The sequence below is a fragment of the Vanessa tameamea genome, chromosome 5 (assembly GCF_037043105.1).
Source record: "Vanessa tameamea isolate UH-Manoa-2023 chromosome 5, ilVanTame1 primary haplotype, whole genome shotgun sequence".
Taxonomy (NCBI): Eukaryota; Metazoa; Arthropoda; class Insecta; order Lepidoptera; family Nymphalidae; genus Vanessa; species Vanessa tameamea.
Window position 1 is genome coordinate 7,471,305 of NC_087313.1, and position 25,102 is coordinate 7,496,406.

General features: G+C 32.3%; 1 protein-coding gene across 9 annotated transcripts in view; it reads left to right on the plus strand.

Annotated features, from left to right (window-relative positions):
• Positions 1-238: 238 nt before the first annotated feature.
• The window catches only part of LOC113392475 (potassium voltage-gated channel unc-103-like), a 39,829-nt gene continuing 14,965 nt past the window's right edge, over positions 239-25,102 (plus strand). For 6 of the 9 annotated variants that reach the window (XM_026628927.2, XM_064220907.1, XM_064220903.1 and 3 more), the window contains exons 1-2: positions 20,248-20,786; positions 23,041-23,446. In XM_026628927.2, coding sequence (XP_026484712.2) covers positions 23,195-23,446 — 252 coding nt within the window. In that variant the 5' untranslated portion in view covers positions 20,248-20,786; positions 23,041-23,194. Of the gene's footprint in view, positions 393-1,023; positions 1,243-20,247; positions 20,787-23,040; positions 23,447-25,102 lie in introns of those variants that run through there. The other 3 variants (XM_026628935.2, XM_026628926.2, XM_026628936.2) reach the window with 3 other exon arrangements.

Genomic DNA, 25,102 nt, shown 5'->3' on the forward strand with positions numbered 1-25,102 from the left:
ATACACGAAATTACGTACGACTAACGAATGACGTATAAAAAAGAATTTCGGTATTCGATAAAACGGGGGTATATTCATTGACCTAATGCTGCCTTTCGAAGGTGGTAAAAATGTATGTAGTCCAAGGTCCATCAATATAAGCGATGGTGCGTAGAGCGATGGTGTTCGTTGTTGGAGTGCGGGTATGCGGCGACCGCGGCCCGCGCCCCGAGCCGCGCGCCGCAGTATGACGCGACCCGCCAAGCGCCCGCCCGCCCCGACTCCAACCACGCTAATGCGCCTAATGCTTACCAACTATTAACATATTAATGTTCCAACGATACTATATCATGTGTCCCGATACACTCATAGTGCCTTCGAAATTGCTTCTCAGCATATTATTTATCAACAAGGTTGTGTTTTTTAATTTCGCTTAATGTTCTGTGAAGGAGCAGTTGTTTAAATAATTTCTAATATTTTAAAAAGTGAAGAAAATATTCAAGGTTGCGAATTGTTAATTGTGTGTGCTTTTTTTCCATATGACAAAGGACAGTGTTTACAAAGAAATGTAACATAGCAACGGAAGTTATGTGATCGATTTATTATTACTTATTATTTGAAACGGTTAGCGAGATAGATAACGTTGAATAAAATAATAACTTACATCCTAAACGACAATAAAATAACGTAAAGTAACTTTGATACGCAACGGACGAGTTAAAGAATACTCAATCTCAAAACTTTGTTGATATTTACAAATATCTTATATCTTGCTCTGAATCGGCAACCACAAAGAGACTTTTGTTACCGAGAAAAAAAAAAATTACTGAATCATGCTTAGTTGCATCAAATTCTGCAGGTGCACGATGTTAATGATTGTGTAATTTATTACAAATACAAGTAACAAATGATCTTCGTTAGTGAAATCGCAATAATTTTTGTGAGGGTATTGCAATATTTTGGCCGTTCTGTATAAATATGTATATCGAAACAAAAGTATTGTACAAAAAATGATTTATCATATAATGACGTGTATCCCAATAGTTATAGACATAGGCTGTGACAATTTAGAAGTATAATTATAGTATATAACCAAACCCCCTAAAGAAATATCGAAATATGTTTATAAATAAGTAAAATTAGGACTACAGTGTTCAATATATAGATAATAAATTATCCTGGCTGTTACTTGTGGTCATGGAAAACGGTGCCTTAAAACATGGGAGCAACAACAACAATAACGACATTGTTGAAGAGAAAGTGGTAAGTCGATTTCTATAATCTATTCTCTAATAGACTTATTATTCTTCTTTTAATATTTTGCATATAACCTCTATGGTTAAATTGATTGTCTGTTCCAATTTTAAAATGAAATCTTCATTAAACATATTACACATTTGTGACAAAAATATTTAATGTTTAAATTTTACTATTACTATATTAAATAATCCCGCGTAGCTTTACAGCTTTTTTACTGGGTTGATGGTGATCATGTTTTCTTTTAAAGCAATACTATAGTAAATTGAAAAAATAAAAATCTAGATTTTTTTTATGGCTAAATAGTGTACACACGCAATGAAGTACACTGTAAAAAAATATATTTGTTAAAATTGGATGCTTGCCAAAGCAACTCTTAATATATTTTTGTACAACGATGTGACGACAATATAACACCGTTTAATAATATTTTAATTGATTACATTGGTTTTATTAAAACCTTCTCGGGTAAAAATTGTTAATATGATATCTTTATAATTTAACTTGATTAAGAAACAAAATACCCGATCAAGATTAATTTGTAGAAAATGTACAAAGATCAATGCATCCAAGCCTTTATGAACTACACCGCAGTTTATCCAACAAGGTTAGAAAAATTTCAAATTTAAATTCGTTTGCGACGAACGTAATTAATCTGCAACTTCGTCATTATGCGGTATCGAGTTCAGACATTACATTCGGAGCTCCTCATCCTCAATAACATTCCGCCTCTAGCTAAGTTAAACACTCTCTAAGACGCCTCATAGGTAGAGATGAGTTACTCAAGTTTGCAAAGATGTTAGGGTATTTCATTTTAACGACCATGCTTTATTATATTTTGCGAAAAAACATTACTTCGCTGTAAATCTTGAAATGATAATATTTTTTGTTTCTTATATCATAAACATTTATAACGCTGTACGTAAAACAGCGAATACCAAAAGAAATGTTTGTTAATTGTAGGCAAATGCCTTATACGAAATTATGACATTTTTATCATGCTCCTGTTTTGTAAGGCTGTCTCTTTTTAATAGAGTTTCTTAAGGCTACCAAAAACAAAGGTATAGCTTTCTCATTTTACAAAAATAACCAATGAGTTGGGAGAAAGTCGACATAAAGTTTTGTATTATCACAAGATTAGACATGTCAAACATAAGTTTCATATAACGCTTGTTTCATATAACGTATCTATTTCAACTTCTGATATTCTAGTCGATTACCTATTTCTAAAAGCCATACACATTTTCAAAAATCCATAAGCCAATTTTAATCATCAGCGTAATTCACTTTACCATTAGCCCCAAAAAACGGACTGAACTTGTCAACGCATACTAAAATCATATTAGCCATATGATATCTATTTACGAGTTGATAGCAAACATTTAATAACAAATACCAGGTCAATGATCAGAACCTACCAGGTTGATACCTTTTTTATATTAGGTTTCCTCGTCTTGCAGTTTTTGTGATAAAAACAGTTTGGTGATTATTTACTTATTTGATTCCGGAAGAAACCGACTGTTCTTCTTTGAGGTAAACAACTCAAAAGGACTTATTATTACATATTACGCATTGTAAGTTATCTTGAATATTATTTTGCGAACTTTGAACGAGAATTGTGGGCGAAGAGTGGAAGAACATAAATCGCAATCTATAAACCTTAACTATTTATATATACGTTATAGTTTCAAATTATACTTTGTATAAAAGTGCTTTTGAATCATCATGTCTCAGGCTTAAATTGAATTTAAAAGAACTACTGATTCAGAGTATAAGTTGTAAAGAAAAGAACCAACGAGAAAATCAATAGTTTTTCTTCATGATACTACAACTAAATGAGATTCAACGAATAGAAACTTTATATATATTTTCTACTTATATTTTATTTACACAAAGGCCTTATTTATATACAAAAAAAAACTATTAAAAATGATATTACTGTAAAAATTATAATCACGTGAAATAGTGGCAAGAATGCTAGCAGTATTTCTCCGTTGAATCGCAATTCTAATCATCTGGTCAAGATATGTGGCTGCCCTCCTGTCGCCAGTGGGAGCAATAAGATGAGGTGTTAAAAAATCTTTTGATAAAGGTTCACTTCACTCAGCCTTTTCAGTGGCGGAAAATATTACATAATATTGAATAATAATATGCAATATTTATTTAATAAAAGCATTATATTTATTAATCGGTAAATGTTAATATTAACACATTATAAGAGTTGAAAACTTGTTATTACAAGTTTATCCTTCGCATGTTTATATACAATTTTTGTCACAATTTCTATCGTAATAGATTCGGTTGTGGATATGCATTTCATTGTAGTAAATATACCGTAAAACTTTCGTAAATATTTATTTTATTATACACCTCAAACTTGTAGTGCTAAATTCGGGTTCCAATATTAAGGCAAAACAATTCTGACATAGTAAATAATTTCATTAATTGTCATATGATTACATGAATATAATATCTCATGCTGTGAAATAGAAATTCCTATTTTTCTCAATAAAATTAAATATCTGTAGTATGGTATTAAAATATCTGGTATGGTGAGGCTTTACGGAATAAAATCACCTTACACATGTTATGTTTTAATTCAATTACATAGCCAAGACTATTACTGTATTTACTCAAAACCGTTATAATTTTTAAAATAAATTGCATTTAAGAATTTTTAGATTATATTGATTGAAGGTGGATCCAAAGTTTTAAGGATTGGTAAATAAGAAAGCTAATGCTGGCATTCAAGCTTAAAACGAAGGTTTCGTTTTTTTAGGGTTTGAAATTGAAATGTGAAAGATAAAACTATGAGACAAGATGAGTTTTGTAGAGATCTAAAGAGTACTAATATTTTTTGGTTTAATAAGTTTTCATTACCTTATTTATTTGCGTGTGTGGACCGAAAATTGCATTTCACTTTAAAGTCATTTCAATTCAATCGATCGAAGGTCATCATTGAAATTTGCACACAGGTTTGGTACCTGCGACAACACAAAATCTAGTATAAGTATAAAATATAACCTAAAATAAAGGCTTAGTTTTCGAAGTTTATTTTTAAATTAAATTGTTCTGAAGTTATTCCAAGTACGAAGCAGCTGCGATCTCCGCCTCCAATAGTTCAAGAAACTTGTTCGAAACTTATTTCTTATAAGGGTTGCCCTCACATAAGGATAGATTTATAACGATCTCACCTTGCCAATTTACGTTGTGTGTTGAACTTTTCCGTTTTTCTCATAACCATTCCTGAATAAAAACGTGTCTGAATCACGTTTAAAAAGAAAATTATTGCGTAAAACATTGTGTCATGAGCTTTCATCATCAGCATCATTATTAGACGTCTTTTTTTTCTTTTCCAAATAAAATAGGACGGACAAAATAATCATATACTGTAATTACAAAAGTAAAATAATCCATTATCTTAATGAAAGAAATTAGGACTACATTTTCCTCAACATCCTCGACTCAAGGATTATCAAGTGTTATCAGGTTCAAATTATGTGGTTGTGGATACATAAAAAACTGGTGAACTGACTTTTAAAGTAAAACTTTCTTAACGAATTAAGGAAAAATAAAACGAAACGATAACATTGAAAAAATATTCTGCCTAACGAGTTTAAGCATGTGGAATAATTAGAATTATAGAAGATGAACAAAATAATTAAAATGACAGGCTGTATTTTGGCAGTTGCCGAAGTTAAGAGTTCTTAAGCACGTGAATTTAGCTTGAATCCAAATGAATTATACCCTGCAAGAAATTACAAAAACGCTGAGTCAAGTTGCTTCGAGATAATCACTGCATTTAATTCATTTTTAAATTATCTGAAAATTTTAAAATACTTAAAGCAATATAATGCAATGAGTCAATATCAGATTAAGATTCAAGATTCATTGGCGATAAATTTAAGGAATTTCACTCACAGCTGATAACTTTAGTTCATAACCTTAAACTTCGCGCAGCATGAGAATCCATGACATATGAATTTCGTCGACCATAAATATGTTCACAAAATAAATAAGGAAAAATAATGAGAATTGTAGGCTGTGATACATCAGTAAACCAGACGAACGCCACAAAGGTATTAACAACAAGACTTGTACTTGACTTTTATTGTATCTCTACACTAATCTTACATTCATGAATATAGAACCAATAATTAAGATGAAAAAGTCTTAGTTCCCAAGGTTGGCCACCAACTATCGCATGGGAGATATGAAGAAGAATATTTCTACAGTACCAATGTTTATGAATCGGTGACCACTTACCATCAGGTAGCCCGTGCGCCAATATTATATCAAAACACAAATACTCAGAATGTGTTGGTACCTTAATAACTGATTGCTACCTTTAGTTCCGCGTACGATCATTGGTCAAATTAGATAGCGTGTCCCCGGCTTCCTCTTACAAAAGTCCCTTTTCACAGAAGCATCCCTACAAATTGCAGGAAAACGTGAAGGAAAATGTTGCTCAAAACAAAAACGATGCTTAGATTATTTACAAGTTTAATTATTTACCCTTTAAAACATGCCACTATAAGTAATAGTGAAGTAAAGATGTGAAGGTAATTGAAAAGTAATTGAAAATGTCAAAATGTCGCATTAAGTTAAATATATATTACGGCACTAATATCCACATATTTGTAATCGAAGAAATGGCATGGCATAGTGATTTGCGTGATTTGCCAAAGTTGGCATTTCTTATTTAAAAAGAAAATAAGAGTAACATACCTGTAACAAATATTTTTAGAATAATTTTGCTATAACGTTCCGATGAGCAGGGACGTGGTCTTTGATTCTCAGCCGTAGTTCGACAGCAATTTTTGTGGCAGTTATTAAATTAAAATTAAGGAAATCAATATTCCTTAATTTTAAGGTATTTTTATTAATCTACTTTTTAAATATTGTTTCTATGTCAAATTATAAAATATCCCGCTGAATCATTTGACATTTACTAGAATTAAAAACACTCAATAAAAGCTTACTTATATACAAAATGACTTAATTTGAGTTACATTGATTACATTTTTGCTCAGTAATCGTTACCGAAAATACTAAATTAATATATTATGTCAACCTACATAAAAAATTTCCTTTGCTTCTCAAAAAAAATAAATACTATATACATTCCGAATTTCCCCTTTTTTTCTAAACTATCTATCACAAGATTTAACCCAAAAGTAACACTATAATAAGGGAACATTTAACTTATTCTTGCACTATATATTTTTTAATATTATTAAACGACATTTCACGTAATCAATACGAGAAAATATCGATGCAAATCAGTGCTGGATTTTACATTAAAAAGGAAAAACACTGCATTGTATAGATAACTAAAAAAATATAGGTAACCTTATATAAATATATCGTGTAACTTTAATTAATCATATATCCAATTCGATTCTAAAAGTCTGAAATAGTTAAGTTTCTATTACAACGAACCATAATCTGGTGTTGGCAATTTAAGTGTTATTTACCATCACGCATTTATCACGATTGATACAATAATGCGAGTCATGATGACTCCATGTTTTCTTTTTAAATTCTTTATAACCTATACATTACCTTTGATAGCGTTATCACAGTGTGCCATTTTTTTAATCATAAACTGGCTGGCACCTGGTTTGCGTTGCAATACTTTTAATTCAACATTTTTCGATACCACCGCGCGCCACCTCTTGATTTTGTCTATACCAGAAACAATAAACAATATTATTTATTTATTTTTTTAAATTATCTGCAAAAAATAAATGAACAAATATATGGTTGATCTAGAACACTATAGGCCTCAGTGTACGATAACATAGTCATCAAACGAAGTATAGATTAGGAACTGGCTATCCTAGCTAATCTAATTCAATAATCTATGTTAAGGCGAATAAGTCCCCTTGCATAAAATAATGATTTTTAAGCAACAACTGTACAGAGTTACTGTTTAATCAAATGCGTCATTCTTGAACTCATAGCATAAGGACAAAAATAAGATTTAATTTTATGTCAGAAATATCCTAATCAACTTATTTAAATTTCAGGTAATCATACAATTTTATTAAATCCAACATGAACAACATAATACTCATATAAAAACTTGCTGTTCTAGAAGTTATTCTTCTAGATCCATTTATTTTCCTAGTTGTAAAATTTTAAAACGCATCATATTAATAGACAAAAACTTTGTGTATTGGGAAAATCAGAAAATCATTTGTTTTATTTCCATTTCAAATTGCCATTTATAATATACGCACATGAATCAATAGAACGCCTTAGAAGTGATCCTATTACTTATAACCTTTATGAAGGTACACTTACCTTATTCTATGGACTTATTTTCACTTATACCCAAAGTAGAAACAGCGTATTCGTAAAACTAAATTTTGCAAAGATGAGACGATAATGGTTGCCATTAACATAAATAATTGGAAGGAATAAGAAAGTTGGAAACGTGTTATTTCAGATCTATTTAATCCGACAAATATTACGTAGGAAATAAAATATCCCTTGATGTTTTTAATCTTCGGGCTGCTAAAGTAAATTTTTTGACGGAATAACCCAATAACGTATTATTAGCCCCGAACTGGAACTCGGAATCTGCAACTTAAAACCTTGGTGCGATATCACCAACGAGGTAATTTGTTATAATAATTTATTCAAAGATAATATACTAAGATTGATTGCATATTAATTAGGGATAGTATTATTAAAATTAATATAGATCAAAATTAACAATAATTACTGTATAAATTATTAATGAACGCACAACGATGCGACAATGCGACAACTTCTTCTGTTAGAATCGCAATTCGGACTCTTTGGGCTAAAGCTGTAACACTTCTAAGAGGAGCACCAGCGGATGTAAAGTAACGTAGCTATATAATATATTATAGTATTCAAGATTTCACTTTAAACCTTAATATGTACTAGTGGGTCGCACGCGAATCTTCGCGTTAATTTAACATATTTTTACAAATATTCGAAACCTATGACATGTTTTTTTTTTAATTTAATTTCATTGTAAACTGACGACGTCCGTTCGCACGTTTTTTTTTTTTTTTTTAATTCAGCCATAGGGCCGCTCTCTACCCGGCCATTATGTTTTTCCCGCTGTCTAAATTTAATTCTTTGTTAAATAGTAATAATTTATAATTTACAATCAAGTATCCTTTTTAATTTTCTGCACATCTGAGGCTGAAGATATTCAAAATAGGACAATAACCGATCTTTTATGTGTAGCTTTCGTCCACTAATCACTGGGACAAAAATCGGCTTACGCTATTGATATATAAGATTCTTATCCTCACTAATATTATAAGGGCGTAAGTTTGTATGTATGGATGCTTGTTACTCTTTCACGCAAAACTATTGAATAAATTTTAATGAAACTTTACAATAATATAGCTTATACATCAGAATATTATATGATTTAATTTATAAAGATATTGTGTAAATAATACCTGACAACGAACCCCTAAACGCGAGCTGAACCACGTGCAAAAAGTAGTGAGAAATAAATGTCTTTATTTCTGACTAGTTTTCGCCTAGTAATATTATCACAAAAAAAAAAAAAAAAAATATACAAACAAATACGTCCCATAATAGCATCTTAGCAAAGTTAATAAACGTCTTAACATGGACCTACTTTTTTTTAAATAGAATGTTTTGTCTTAGTGTTGGTCTGACACTTGAAAATACTGAGTGAAATGCAACCGCGCTTAAGTGAAAGTGTATTCATTGTAGCTCGGCTAGGTATAGTCGTTAGACGTTTGCCAAGGGCTGCTGAACCAACCTCGATAAGCACGCGATAGGTCAAGGACTTCACACACCCCACACGTATCAAACAATCTATGGCACTGATTTGGTAACCGATGGATCCTGATTGGTTATATTAAAATGATAATACACAATAAAAGATTAGATTTACTTCAAGAATCCGATTGTGTTTCGATTGTATTGTATATAATTTTTAAAGTAATTTAAATTTAATTAAATTGCTATTTTTTATTTAATTGCTAAAATAAAAGTATCTCCTTCTCATTTTTAAAAACGATAGCAGATATTTTCGCTATCGTTCCTATCAAATTAATCATATATTGTGTACAAAATAATCATTACCAGCAGTCTTGTGTAGTTGTACCAGCCCAGCGGGGCGTTACCAGCCAGCTACCAGTAACGCTATTCTGTAAGAACAAACTCGACTCTTACTTCAGAATACGTAAAATGTCAGAAAGTGTTATGCGACTATAAAGTAGGATACGCGCGCTAATATATCATATCACTAGTCGGTTTCCAACATTTTAATGATTAAGTAATTAACAAATCAATTAATTTCATCTGTCAACATCATTCGAGTTAGGAAGGTATTTAAAATTTAAAGTGTTAATTGATCGAGTATTTAACAAATAGTTTAATTTCTAATTAAATTAAGAACCGCGATGGCCCAGTAAAGGTAGCGAGTTTTAATACGGTCAAACATCACTCAGTTTTCACGTGCCTCATTAGCTTTTATTATTCATCTCGTGTTCGGCGATGTAGGAAAACTTTGTGAGAAAAACTACACGTGTCGTATGAATTTCTCATGTGTATCCAGCAACTGACTGGTGGAATTAGCTGTGAAATCTGCAATGAGAGTAGGCCCAGTAAGTCGCACTATACTATTATTTGACGGCTGTTATTTATATTGGAATTGTATTCAAAAAATATAGATAGAATTATTGTAGGTATATTTGGAGGCAGGGCTTCGTGCAAGCCTATTAGCAGTGGTTAATATTTCTTACAGGTGGACTCTACTCAGGTGGACAATTTGTAAGATTCGCTATAAATTACAATTGAATTAAAATGGAATAAATTTTATTTTATTTTAATTTAAATAATTCATAGTAGTGCATAGAATACGGTATACAACTTAAAAATTAACTCCGATTTCTATTCGACGAATATCCATGCAGAAAATATTTTATTACAAGTAATAAAAAGTGCTACAGTTTTCTGCTCGTATTTGAGTAATATTTTATGTTCGGCGAATCCATTTCCGGATATGGCCGGCTTACAACTGCTGTATAAATGTGATGAAATATATAGCTGTAATATTGTACAATATTTTTTTTTTTTTTAACAACTACGTAAGAGATAACAATTTTGAAGCGAATAACTCAATGTTATCTCCCTAGTCGAGTTAACGCGAAATAATCTTTAAGATATAAGGTTTCTGATTGAAGTTTTTAGCCAATTTCAAGAAGGAGTTTATCAAGTCGGCGAGTGTTGTATGTAATTCAATATTTTTATTTTTAATTAAATATGTGATTAATAATTTCGGGTTCAAATTCGACCCTCCATTAAATATAGGGCAGATTCTTATCTGTACTTGACTAGCATAGTCTTAACTCGTTTCTCTAAATATCGCTATCTCACTTGGGTGCGTTTAAAAAGGTCATTATTTAATAGAGCATTATTTTCGCATAGGGGAAATTACATTTTATAGCATGAATAGAAAAGTATGTTTATGTTAAAAATTAAAAAAAAAAAAAAAACAGAATCTGTCTAATGTTAAATTTTTTTTTTTAAATTATTTATTGAATTAATTTAAAGCAAGGACAATATAAAATATATATAATAGTAAATGTCAGGTCAGTGTCAACAAAAACAAAGCTAGGCACAACTGTGTAGCTTTGAACAGTGACTTATTTTCGAATAGATTTTTAAAGACTGACCTGATTTTGGGTTATCACTACGGTCTATATAAATTGACACTGGAAATTTTTAAAGATCATTAACGTCTCCAATGCAACAGCCACCTTGTAATCGAAGATGTTATGTCCCTTGTGATAAAAGTGAAAATGATATACCCTTCACAAAGCAACAGAATTATACTAAGTGATACTGTTTAGGAGTACAATATTTACCACATATTTTATTAAAAATAATTATAAAAAATATTGTTTTCATTGCCAAATCGAATATGGGATAGAGTTTTAGATAAACTTGTGGATACTGGTGGTAGGCTTTGTGTAAGTCCGTCTGGGTAGGTACCACCCACTTATTATATTCTGCATTCTACTTTCACGCCAAACCGGTGGTAGCTTCACATTTAGTTTAATCCTTTTACATGACAATTCAAAAGTGCTTATAAAAGCCTACTGGAATAAAGAATATTTAAATTATAAAATCCAGACAAGCACCACTAAGCATTCATATACTTAATTTATGTTAATTCTGAGTCTCGTACAGCAAAAACATCTCCACGAATATATGTATGTATGTTTATTAGACTGGTTTAAAATTCAGTCACATGTATACATCACTCGCCTGTAAAACATATTTAATTACAGCGTTTAATTCACAGTATTGTTATATAATGTATTATATTATCTTAAGATTTTTTTAATAATGCATAATAATAATATATATTATTATTATTAATATATATTTTTGGAAGAGCAAGGAGTTACACGGACGCTTCTATCGGGCCCTTCATGGACCCGATGTGGACTTTATGGCGTCCGTATCTTGGCTACGGTCCGGCAACCTATTCGGTAAAACCGAAGGTTTTGTCTGTGCAATTATGGACGAAGTTATCATGACGAACAATTACCGGAAGTATATTGTGAGGGATGGCACGGTGGACATATGTCGGGCGTGTCACACTCCGGGTGAATCCCTTAGACATATTATTTCCGGTTGTTCTCGTCTTGCCAACGGAGAGTATTTGCACAGACATAATCAAGTGGCCAAGATTATCCATCAACAACTTGCACTTCGATACGGTCTTGTGTTATCAGAGGTACCATACTACAGGTATGTGCCCGACCCAGTTCTCGAGAATGGTCGTATCACACTGTACTGGGACCGATCTATAATCACTGACAGGACTGTTGTCGCCAACAAGCCTGATATAGTGGTGATAGATCGGTCAGAGCACCGCACGATAATTGTTGACGTCACCATCCCTCATGACGAGAATCTCGTGAAGGCTGAGAAGGATAAGCAAATAAAATATCTTGACTTAGCTCACGAGGTTGTCGACATGTCGGATGTGGATACAGCAGTTATTGTGCCGATAGTCGTTTCAGCGAATGGCCTAATGGCCAAGAGCCTCGACCAACACCTTAAGAGGCTCTCGTTAGGCAGCTGGGTCAAGGGCCTGATGCAGAAGGCAGTAGTCCTCGGCACGGCGCGTATTGTGAGGAAGTTCCTCTCTCTGGGGCCCTGACCACCGGTGGCTTGGACCCTGTTCCCGCCACTGGTTGGCCTCTGTATTTTATATTTTTAAATATATTTTATATATTTTGTATTTTATATTTAAAAAATTATTATACATGAATGAGAATAAATAAAGAAAATTATATATATTTAAATAAAAATAAAAAATATATGTATTAGATAGTATTTTTTAGTTAAATATTTGTCCGTAAGTTACGTATATACTGCACACCTGCCTATTTATATTATATATTTACATTTCTCTTAATAGGTTGTAAAGAAATAAATCGCAACTGTTTATTATTTCTTTATTTTTCTCATTGGAAAAAGCATTACGCGTTTGCCTCACATGGTGAGTGGTGAGTGGTGAGTGGTACTGGCATACAATCGCCAATACGGTAGGAGGCGGCCCAGGGTGGCAGCGGCGTTGATGAGCTTCGGGCCTAGTTGGATGTAATGCTGCCTGAAGCTCTATCGTTCGTCCAAGCTCAGGCCCAGGTACTTCATCTAGGCCTGAACGTCCGTCCGTCCGAGGTACTCTTCGAGACCGTGGAAGGGCCTCCGTTTTCGATATGAAGACCCTCAAGCCCAGCATTTTCATCCGGTCCACAGTGAGAGCCGTTCCGACTTCGGTCAGGCGGGCCGCGTCCCGCCCTATCGCCATGACCAGGGTGTCGTCCGTGTAATAGAGCAACCTCATCCCGGGAAGGACGGGAAACTGTTTATTACTCCTAAGCAACTGTACTATAATTTTGTAGTATACAATGAAGTATATTAATTATAAAAAAAAAATTTGAAACGTTCTCTGTTACTTTTCCGTTTGTTTCTGTTTAGTCTCAAGCCTATCGAGTAAACTACAAAGACTACAGATGTAAATGGCTGAGTGGGTAACCACTCAACAGTTATACAACCACTAAGAATCCTTTGTAAAACTATACATAGTCGAGTAGGCTCGCTGTCATTAAAGGTACAAGATACATAGGAACTAAGACCATTATCGAATCAAAAAAGCAATGCATGCATAATCTTTCATTATGTATAACATTATTGAACTAGAATTCTGCCTAACATTCATTGGTACTTTTCTGAGTCTCCAAAACCGACATATTCCAAAAGATCGAAAACTTGTAACTGTAGACTTAAGGATAAATATATTTGAGTATTCTTTATTCGCGTTTATAATACTAATAATAATGTAAAATACATTTATTTACATAAGGATTATTTACGTATTAAACATAGTTTCTGTACCAATTATGAGCGCGTGGTATGTTTGCAGCACTGCTAACAAACATATTTTTTTATATACGTACAAAAAAAATCAATAATATTAATATGGCGTACAGTTCGGTTTACCACATGTGCTTCTGTGGTGAAGTAATTTTCTCCTTGAGAGAGAGGAGAGAGAAGATATGAAAGAAGACTTTTGCCAAAAGTGGTGCAATAAGTTCGATGTTACTTTAACTTGTAACCTTTCTTTTAATATAGATTTGTTATTTTGTGTTTTTTATTTTATTACGATCGACAGAAATTACTTATTTCAAGCAAGTAAACAAATGCCACCGGTTTAGAATGTAGTACATATATGCAAAGAACCGACAAGAAACTTCAAAGATACACACGATTTTATATGAAAAATCATTTTAAATGCGATTTTCGTGTAATGAAATGGTAAAACGTTTTCTTAGTATAAATGGAAGTTCGACAATTTGCGTTAATGTGTTTCTTAATTATAGACAAGCAAAAAGGTAACATTAAAATTCTTATAGTGTCTCTCGAAAATGTACAAATACGTTATAAATATCTTATTGAAATCATTTTTACGTTCTCAAGGTTGAATATAAGATTTGTCGAAGTGCTTTTATTTTATGAAATATTCGTACTACAATTTATTTAATATTTTCTTTGGGAAGAAAATTATTAAAATATATATACGTAATTTTCCATTAGGTAAAGAAAATTGTATCATGTAATGTTAATAAAAATGTATATAATAATTTTAGTAACAGGGATGTTTCCTATAAGAAAGTTTGGTTATGACTAGATTAATAAAATAACAAAATCAAAATACTATTTATTTAAATGGGCTCATAAAAGCTCTTTTGAATGGTCACGTTACAATGTTGAATTAAATGTAAAGCTACCACCGGTTCAGAAAGTAGATTCTACCAAGAAGAACCGGCAATCCATTTACCGATATGGCCGGCTTACAACTGCTGTATAAATGTGATGAAATATATTGCTCTAATATTGTACAATATTATATTTTTTTTAACAACTACGTAAGAGATTATATGTTTATTAAATAATGGAAAACCTCTTTGGAAAACATTTCTAGATTTAATCACGATGATTATGCTATGGACGACCGACTTGAAAGTCGTCACCAACGGTATTATCAGGTCCTCGAACAATAAATATATCAGTTTTATTGTCAAATTAAAATTCAAATTGAGCACACAATTGATGACACAAAATTATAATTAAATGATTACAAATTTATAACATTATAAATAAAAAAAAAAATATTTATAATGAATACGTGATATTTTATGATATTCATTATAAAATATTGTATAGCATATATTCAAGTTATTAAATTTTCGAATTCAAAAATTTTTGTAGGCTCCCTGCGACACGGCAGCAAGCGGTAGCAGAGAAACATGTGTAGGACCCCTTTTGGAAGAGGTATGATGACAACAAATACTATTATTGAAGTGAAAAAGCACCTCTGTTTATTCACTTAATCTCTGCCACATACTGAACACTATATTTTATTATAACTCACAAATGTTAAAAAACCAACAAAATATATTTTATATCAACAATCAATTGAAAGAAACCCATGTCACTTACTTCACACAATTCATTTACTTGTCTTTAAAATACTTTTTTTTTTATTTACACTGAATGATTTAATAATGTCATATTGAATGACACCACTATTGCGTTTATTTTCATTTATAATCATTCCAAATGGATTGAATCAAAAAAATACACAGGCGTGCAAATATTTGAAATATCACGCGAAGAGAGCTTGTAAAAAAAATAGCTTTCTGTTTCTGTCTATAATATACTCCGCTTTCGTCTTCTAAATTGCTCAACGGATTTTGATACAGTTTTCACTAGTAGAAAGACCGATAAATGGAAGGTTCTTATATGTAATCTGTAAATATTTTGTACAAAAATGGCTGAAATATGTCGAGGTTTTATTCAAAAAACTGTTTTCGTACGCTTAAATGGCTAACGCTGACTAAACCTTAAGAGATACATAAACAAAATTTAGTAAAAAATTCCAATAGCATATACCTATCTTCTAAGGTTCATTATAACTAAATGTATCTATTAGAAATAATAAAAAAAAATTATACGTTATTTGTGAAACGATTTTTGAACGATTCTCTAATCCATTATTATTTCTGTTTAGAATAATATGTAACCTAGGGCATTTAACATGCATTAATTATCTTTTACACAAGATCATTCAAATGATTAATTTGGAAGATATCATCGTTTCCAAATTATGTACATACAACGAAAATATCGTTCACTGCGAAACTGTCCGTTGGATCAGCAATATAAAGTCGCTTACCGCTGTCTGTCTGTCCCTGTTTATGATTTGATCTTTAAAATTACGCAACGGCTTTTAATGCGGTTTTTTTAATAGATAGATTGATTCAAGAGGAAGGTTTATATGTATAATACATGCACAACATAGTAGAGAAACACTGATTTTTTAAAGTCTAAAGTGATGTCGTGAATAAACACATTTTTTGCGTTTACATTGCAAACGCTGACTGAACCTAACAAGATAGATCAAAATAATGTTGTAAAAGTTTGGAGCTACACGTGTGACAGATTTGCTTTGAAATGAGACATATCCTGTTTTCAGCACGAGATATATTATAAACACAAATTAATCATATGAAAATTCAAAGGTTTTGGTTTTTATATTTGAACCCGTAATCATCAATTAAGATGCTCGATTCTAACCTGTATGTTTTTATTCATGAAAACGTACAAAAAATGTATTTTTAAAACTCATATAAAACAATATTGATAAATAAGGCATATTACTTAATACGAGATGTGTGTGTATATGGTAAAGTGTTTATTGACTTCTAGGCAGAATATATAAAAAAAAAATGTTCTTTTCTGACATACTTCGTAATTAAAATAGTGGAAAAGAGGATTTTCTTGCTTTCTCCTCGATAGAATCTACATTCCGAACCGGTGGTAGCTTCAAATTTAATTCTACAGTGTAACATGACGATTCAAAGTGTAAATAGAGAATATTTTGATTTTGATTTATATACATTCTATACTAATATTAAAAATACGCTTAAACTGCTGAACCGATTCAGATGAAATTTGATATGGAGATAGTTCGAGTACGGGGAAGGACAAAGGCTACTTTTTTAATTCACCCCTTGAAGGAGTAAAATAGGAGGTGACGGTTGGTCTGCTATAGGTAAAGTTTTATAAATTTCGCGCAGGTTAAGCCGCAGGTTCAGCTACTATTTGATATATTTAGTAGAGTAAACCATTATATTAACATAAAATCGCGTGTCCCCAAACTTTATTAATGAGTAATACAAACTTTCGTGTAAAACTGACGGCTGCTTATAATTAATAGAAAAAAACGTTTGACTGTAAAACTCATAAAGGGACACCTTTTATCAAATAAAGTAACTATGAACATTATATGTCTTATATGACTAAATTTAGTACATCATAATTCTTTTAGCTTACGTTTAGGAGTCAGAGCAAATAAGAGGTACGAGTACATACATCTTAAAGTAGGATCAATTAACATTTAAGAAAACCTCACTTAGTTGTGCAAACCTGTCTGGTAGGTCCCTACTCATAAGATATTCTACCGCCAAACAGCAAATATTTGTTCTGTTGTATTCTAATTTATAGGAGGATTAAGCCAGTGTAACTACAGGCACAAGGGGTATAAAATCTTAGCTCCCAACATTGGTGGCGCATTGGCGATGTAAGGAATGTTTAATATTTCTCACAGCAACAATATCTATGAGCTGTGGTGACCACTTACAATCAGGTGGTCCATTTGCTCTTCGACTACCGATATTATTTTTAAAAAAAATCTGGATTTTTTAAGAAGGCACACGGTTAAATGGGCTTTCTGTTGGTAAGTGATAATAAATTTAAAAGTGGTCGGCCAAGTATTCTGATATCGTAACAAGTTAAAACTAGTTCTTACACTTACAACGTGTCCGACAACGTGATCTAAGATACCCCTGGCGCATGTAATTACACTGACTGCATGAGTCACCCTTCAAACCGGCACAAAGCTTTACAATTTGGCGGTAGAGTGACCGGTAATTTGGATGGACCCGACTTTGCGTATAGCTTGCTGTATTCATTTGTTTTTTTTAATTTTGATTAGTTATTAGTAATTACATTGACCAGATTTTGCGTTTCTCCTTTTTTCCGAATTAATACGAAATAAAAGTATTACTCAGATGGACCAAATGGAACAAATCTGTTCCACGATAAGTCATTTCGTCCCCGCATCCGGCATAAGGTTATTTGCGAAGCAATTTATTATTAATCGTAATTCAGATGAATATGTTAGTAACTTGGGCATTTAATATGGATTAAGATTTTCTTTTACAATATATCATTCGAATGAAACTTTAGAAAATAACACTATTTCAAAATTACGTTGGACGAAAAAATCGTTCGCTTTTACAAATATTATATAAAATAGATTAAAATTGACTTACTATAAAATGGAATGAATACTTGGAATATGGAAGATATCATCCAAAAATATCGCTCGCTGCGAAACAGGTCTCGGATCCATAATAACAAAATTTTGACCTTGGCCTTTAATATTATCCAAATTTGAATCTTTAAGCCGTGCACAAAATTTTATTTTTGACATTACAATTATACATACATAAACAAGCGTTTTAGAATGAAAGTGCATTTCTCATTATTAATAAATTGCAAACGCGTGAAGCCAGGGCAGAATTCTGTAGATCCGTTAAGAAACTACTGAACGGATTTTGATACAGTTTTCACTCTCCAGTATACTATAATAATAAAAAGAAAAATATACACATATTGATATATTTATATTCTATAATTATAAATTATATTAATAACAATTTTGATGTTTCACATTCATTGAGAGACAAATGAAGGCTACATTTTATTAAATAAAAGATTTGTTATTTACAAAATATATTATATAGTTATTTTGAGTTTGTTTTTGCAATTTTCTTTTTGTATTGGTTTAATTTACGCAGTGTAAAGGGCCAATATCAGTTTTCTGTTTGTGACATTCTACAAAACTACAATTTCACGGTGAACGGTTTCGTTTTTTGATCGCTGTCAAATAACAAAATTTTTTAGTGCAATTTTACGTCATATTTTTTGTATACAAAGTGAGAAAATATATTTGAAAATCTTTATTCTCTGTGAATGATATTGAAGTTATTACCCCGATGTTAATTATTTGCTAAAATGTTTGTTAATTACCAAAAGTTAAGCGCAAAGTAACATGAAGACGTTTCTTATAACTAGGCAGCTAGGCTAACGATCTCAAAGATTAAAAGCTTTTTGATTCGCTTCAATGAGATAATAAGTAGTTTAAGGTACTCTGCAATAAAGTTGTCTAAGTTGTTAAGCTGAAATTCTAATGCCCTAATTTAAAAATAGTCAAGAAATGTACTGATCAAGTGACAGTTACTGCCAACTACACTGCCTTGCGTCTTAAGTATTTGTATCTATTAATTATTATTATTTAATATCGCTGGTCAATCTGTACAACTAAACATTATTACTTTTTAGGGTTCCGTGTCCAAAGGGTAAAAACGAGACCCTATTACTAATACTTCCCAGTCTGTCCATCCCTCTGTCTGTCACCAGGCTTTTGTATCTCAAGAGCCGCGATAGCTAGACGCTTGAAATTTTCACAAATTATGTATTTCTGTTGCCGCTATAACAACAAATACTTAAAACGAAATAAAATAATTATTTAAAATATTCCCATACAACAAACGCAATTTTTTGCCTATTTTTGCTCGATATCAATACATGGTAACAGGTAGGCACTTGAAATATTCACAAAAAACTTAATTGTAAATTTACTTTAATAATAATAAATAACAAAATTAAAATTAAAAAAAAAAGAATAATAATAATGGTACGGAACACTTCGTGCGCGAGTACATAATTAATAAAGTGTAAGGGATTTGCTCGCCTCTTTAGAAACGGAAGGTGAAATAAACTCCCGATGTTTTTCGTCGCCTGCGGACACGTGATGAATTACAGCTAGAATTTTAACATTATTTTTCAGTTCGAAATCAGCATATAATAAATATCAAAACAAAAAATCGTTTAAAATGTCATGTCACATTAATATGAGAATTTATTTTATTATTGATAATATCCACATTATCGAGAATATCATTTATTATTGATAATATCGTTCAGAGTTATTATATTTTGTCAACTCATGTTCATTTCAGTGCATTTTTATAACTGTCATAAATAAAACTATTCGAAGTCGTTTGAATGTAGTAGTGAATTAGTAGGGCATAGACACATGATTGGTGGAGTATAGAGTGCTGCACACTCGCACGGCATGGCGACAATGCGTTTCTGCTGAAACGTTCGATGGGTGGTAGGGAGGTTGTGCGAGGTCACGCTGTTCGGGTAACTCGGGCGGTTCCGTCGCCGATCGGCAGGCGGCGCTCGGCGGTCTGGGCGCCGCCGCGGCGCGAGGCGTCGACGCGCGCACAGCGACCTCTTGCGTGCGCCGCACACCCCCGTCGAGTTTAAGTCCGGTGACCACGCTGCGGACTCTGCCGCCTCTCACACTGCCATCGAATTGTTATCTAAATATCCGTTCCTGGGGCTTCGCCTCTAGTGAACGTCGCCGCGATTTATGCCGTTAACGCGATTTATGCAACAAATATATTCAATTTCTCTCTAGGTTTCCGATAAAATGTGCAAAAGTATATTAAATGAGTCGAGTGCTTGCTTAATCGATCGGCTGCATTAAAAAGGAAAAACTGTTATTATCATTTTGCGGTCAAACTTTGCAGCTTTTGTTGCGCTACAGAATAGCTACGGGGCTTAACAAAAATAATTAATAATCAAAGTGGTCAAAAACAGCTTGTGCATATCGTAAAAATTAAGTATCGAGTGTTGCCGTCCTGTGCTTAGTTCATACTGTGGACTGTGCGTCGGTTCTTGAGAGGTGTTTTTTATCGTTAATTTAGTTGCGAGCTTTGGCGTTTTATTTTTTAATTTACTTTTGTATTTTTTGCTATTACTGTGATAAAACGCGATCCATGCTTGGAGTTATGACTACCATGGTATGGTTTCCTTTGTCTACGTTATACCTCTTATTCTTTAGTAAAGAAAGGTAGTTTATTCATTCCATCAATGTGTAATCATTTTAGATTTATTATATCCTACGCTTTCTCTTTGAATGAACACCGACTTCATTCATAATTTTGTACATACAGTTAAAAGACGAAACTTTCGACTAACGTTTGCTTTTGGCAGCCTTGTATTGCAGTCATTGTATCCGTAGAATATAATAGAATATTTAGGAGCTTCCTTTCAAAAATCCTTAGAAAATGAAGTGCATTTGCCATTATTACATTCGAAATAATTCGGAGAAATGTTCCGTAGTGAAACTTCATTTTAAAATCTGAATTTATTTGAACTTTACGAGAACGCTTTGCTTTTAAGCTCTTTCAAACACTAAGTAGTTAATGTCTTTTAACTGAAACAAATTATAAGATAAAATTAATTAACTAGGGGAAATAACATTAACATACGATTTTTACGTCAATCTTAAAGAGAATATAGCTCCACCTTTGAAAAAAATCAAAAAGTCACAGTTATTTCCGAAATGTCTTGAGAAAACGATATACATACTATATAACTATTACATAAAACAGCACAACTCTGCACAATACACTTTATTTTAATCTGTAGTTATCCGTAGTTTATCTGCAGTATAATACTAATAGTAGGTACATAGTTTTAGCATGAAAATATCCTAAATAATTTAGCAGTACCAGGCACGAGCATTTAGGCATAGATTTTGAGAATTTCATGTAAACGTCATTCTAATTAAATAATTGATAAATATTTTCATTTTTAAACCATAAAATAATATAATTCCGATTTTTAAACAATAATTTAAAGTCGTAAGATTTTTCAAATATTATTAAATTCTTTGTCAGTCGGGTACTACGTAGAACACGAATCAAAAAGATTAAGATCGAACACTATTAATCCATAATGTATGTATATATTCGAGTATTTATACGTCACGTAGTTACGTAACGTATGTTACGTACTTTTGCGCCTGTCATTCTGTTTTACTTCAAACGTCTGTATCTTCGATCAAAGACAATTCAATTGTAAATAACTTCGATTTTATTTCCCTCGGTTACATAATTTTACATCATCACATCATAAAGAGGAAATAGGTCAAATTTCTAATACATTATCATTCAAAAGCAAATATATTTTTCTTTCTGCGAAAATAATTTCGATGTTTACCCTCTCTCATGTTTGCCACAACGCTGCATTTTCATTTTCCACCGAACTTTATTCATGAGATTCCATCCAATCAAAAATACGTTTTTCGTGTAAATTTATTCTATTATCATAGATATAAAGAAAGCCCTATAATCCCTATGATCATAGAGAACCACGAAAAGTTTAATGTAGATATCGCATTTCATAATAAAACTTTTTTTAAACATCAGCTTCTCTACAGCTTTATAAAGATAAAAGGTGCTACTTATTGTGATACAGAATGCTACATGTAAAAGTTGAAGTCTATTACAGTTTATTCCACAAGCTGCCAGTCGTAAATTAAACGATAGTATTCTAGCATAGAGATGAAATTCTAATGTATCCGAGCTAGGAAATGTTAACGTGAAACAGGCGCAAAGACGATAAATAGGCCGACCACCCGTTGACGCGCTGTTGAATAAGGCGCAGTCTCGTATACCGCTTTCAGTCCTAACGCTTTTATAACGAATAGCACTATTCTGGATTGACGAGACGTAAATAAAAATCATTAAAATAATATTCTACCTAAACGTTTCTCACCGAATGCGCCATAGTATGGAATTAGTTACATATTAAAACATGAAGTATTCACAGACTATACAACACATAGTTACGTCTTAGACTATTGTCTCAATATTGTAGTAATAGATTGAATATAAATTCATATGACTTTTATATAAACAAAAATATTTTAAAAAATCGCTAATAACGCCACTTTAACATTTAGAAAACCTTAAAATTGAACACAAACGACCGGCGTGACTGTTGGCTACGTCATTAAAACACTAAATATACATACGTTTAGTTTTATAGATTTCCATTTACATTATATGACCACAGTGGTAACGAAAGATTATCGTAGTAAGTATATCGTATGCAATTCGCACAAATGTAAAATCCGACGTCCAAATTCTTCCATGACACTTATATTCGTTCAAACCATACCATAGTAAACATATCAATAATTTCGTGATATAGATTTTATATTAATTTAAATTAAGTTAAACTAAAGTAAATACGTATCGAAATTAGCGGAGCCAGTGGAGATAAGCGCGCATCTATGCAAAACACGGCAATCGCACTCCTGGAGACGGCGTCGGCCTACGAGCGAGCCGTGCTGGAATGTGAGCATTTGGAAGCATCGGAGCACGGAGGGTTCCGGTGAGAGCGTTGGCGCGGCAGCGGCATGGAGGAACGCGGGCCCCCCGACGTGCCGTTGATCGTAACGCCGCCATGCGCAGGCGGCGCGGGCGGCGCGGCGCTTACCACCTCGCGACGCGCCGCCTCCGCGCGGGGCTCCCGCGACGAACCACCGCCTTCCACTTGGCGCTCCTCGGTGCGTGTGCGCGACACCAGTTTTCGTGGCTCCCGCAAAAGCGTCGTTCGCCTTGAACCACCCTGTAATGGCCTCAACGGGTTGCCCGCCATCGGCAAGGAGGTAATTCACGTATCTCTGGCTGATAAAAGATTGGAAGTACTGTAAAGATGACTCATTGACTCATGAGATTTCAAAAGCGACATATCCTTTATTTCTACACTCACAAAGCTTCAGCTTATTAATTGTGTCAATGTTCTTTATTTTGCTGCAAAAATATATCAAAATTTTGTGAATTTCCTATCCTTCTGAGCCGCGATGAAGGGCATACTGTATTTCAGGCCAATGTTTTTATGTATTAGGTTTTTTTTTGTTCATAACTGAATTATTTCAACATATCGACGCTAACTAAATAAGTCTTATGCTAAAATATATTTCATTTAATATATATATATTATTTCGACTTCTCTTTTTACAGTTTATATTTCACAAATATATTTAAAGAAGAACTAATAACACTGTATACATATTTACTAACGATTTAATTTTGTACATTCACATAATCCGCTGAGGAGAGAAGTAGTTTTATGTGTATCTCTAAATAATGGCGTTAAAGGTAAGTTACAATTAACTGAACAGCATACTTATTGTAGTTAATGCTTCGAATTTTTTCAGTACATTGTTTGAATATTTTTTAAAGTTTTGCTTTAATTAGCGCCGCAATTCCTTCATCTCATGGATAAGATATATAAAGTAAAGTGTAAGAAACTATCGTATCTACAGAAACAAACCAAGCAATGCTATTTATTCATAACGAGGAATATCTCTATGACATATCTAATACTAACTGGTTGTCCCAAAGGTACGCTTATTTTAAAATTTCAAATTATGCAATATGTCTCAATTATGACGAATCGAGTAAGATAATATAATATCACCATTAAAACATTGTTCGTAAAGACACCATCACACGATTCATATACTCTTAATTCAATTGAACAACTAACGCTGTCCATCACGAACGAGATTTTCTTGCAAAAGACAAACATTTATTTGATTAGGCTTTGTGTGAGCACACTATTGTAACCACCCACTTATTTATTATTCAACTGTCAAACAGTAATAATCTGTGTTGAGTGAGCTACTGTACTTATGGGCACAAGGGATATAACATCGTAGTTCTTATTTTGGCGGCGCATTGGACGTATGATCAAAGACTTATTCGACATTTATGCCTAATGTCGGCCTCAGGAATATAGCAATTAAAAACGATAGTTTACAAAAAATATAAAATATCAAGAAATTAATTCAGATTTCTCTGTTAATTGCTCAACTACATCCAATTTACATTTGCCGCCTTATAAAAAAGTAGTATGTTATAATTTTGGAATAACATTAAAATTGTACAATACTACATTACATAGAACACAATGTTAAAATTCCTTAAATTTTCAGCAAAATATTTAAATCTTTACTTCATAATATTCATATTAAACATAAATTAAGTTTTTAATCTGTCATTGACAAATTATTTTAAACTTGGATAAGGTTTTTAATTTTGTCCAATAAAGTAAAAGAGTATAATTTAGGCATCCGTCAACTTTTTTTTAATTATTATAACAAATACGTACAATTTTCTCATAGTTAAAACGAACGCCAAAACTAGTTCACAAGTTATAAACCTTCCAATAATTAAACGTAAATTATTATTTGTCTATCTTTATTTCATAATATCTATTATATTTCTATTTAATAATATTTATAACAAAACTTAGTCAG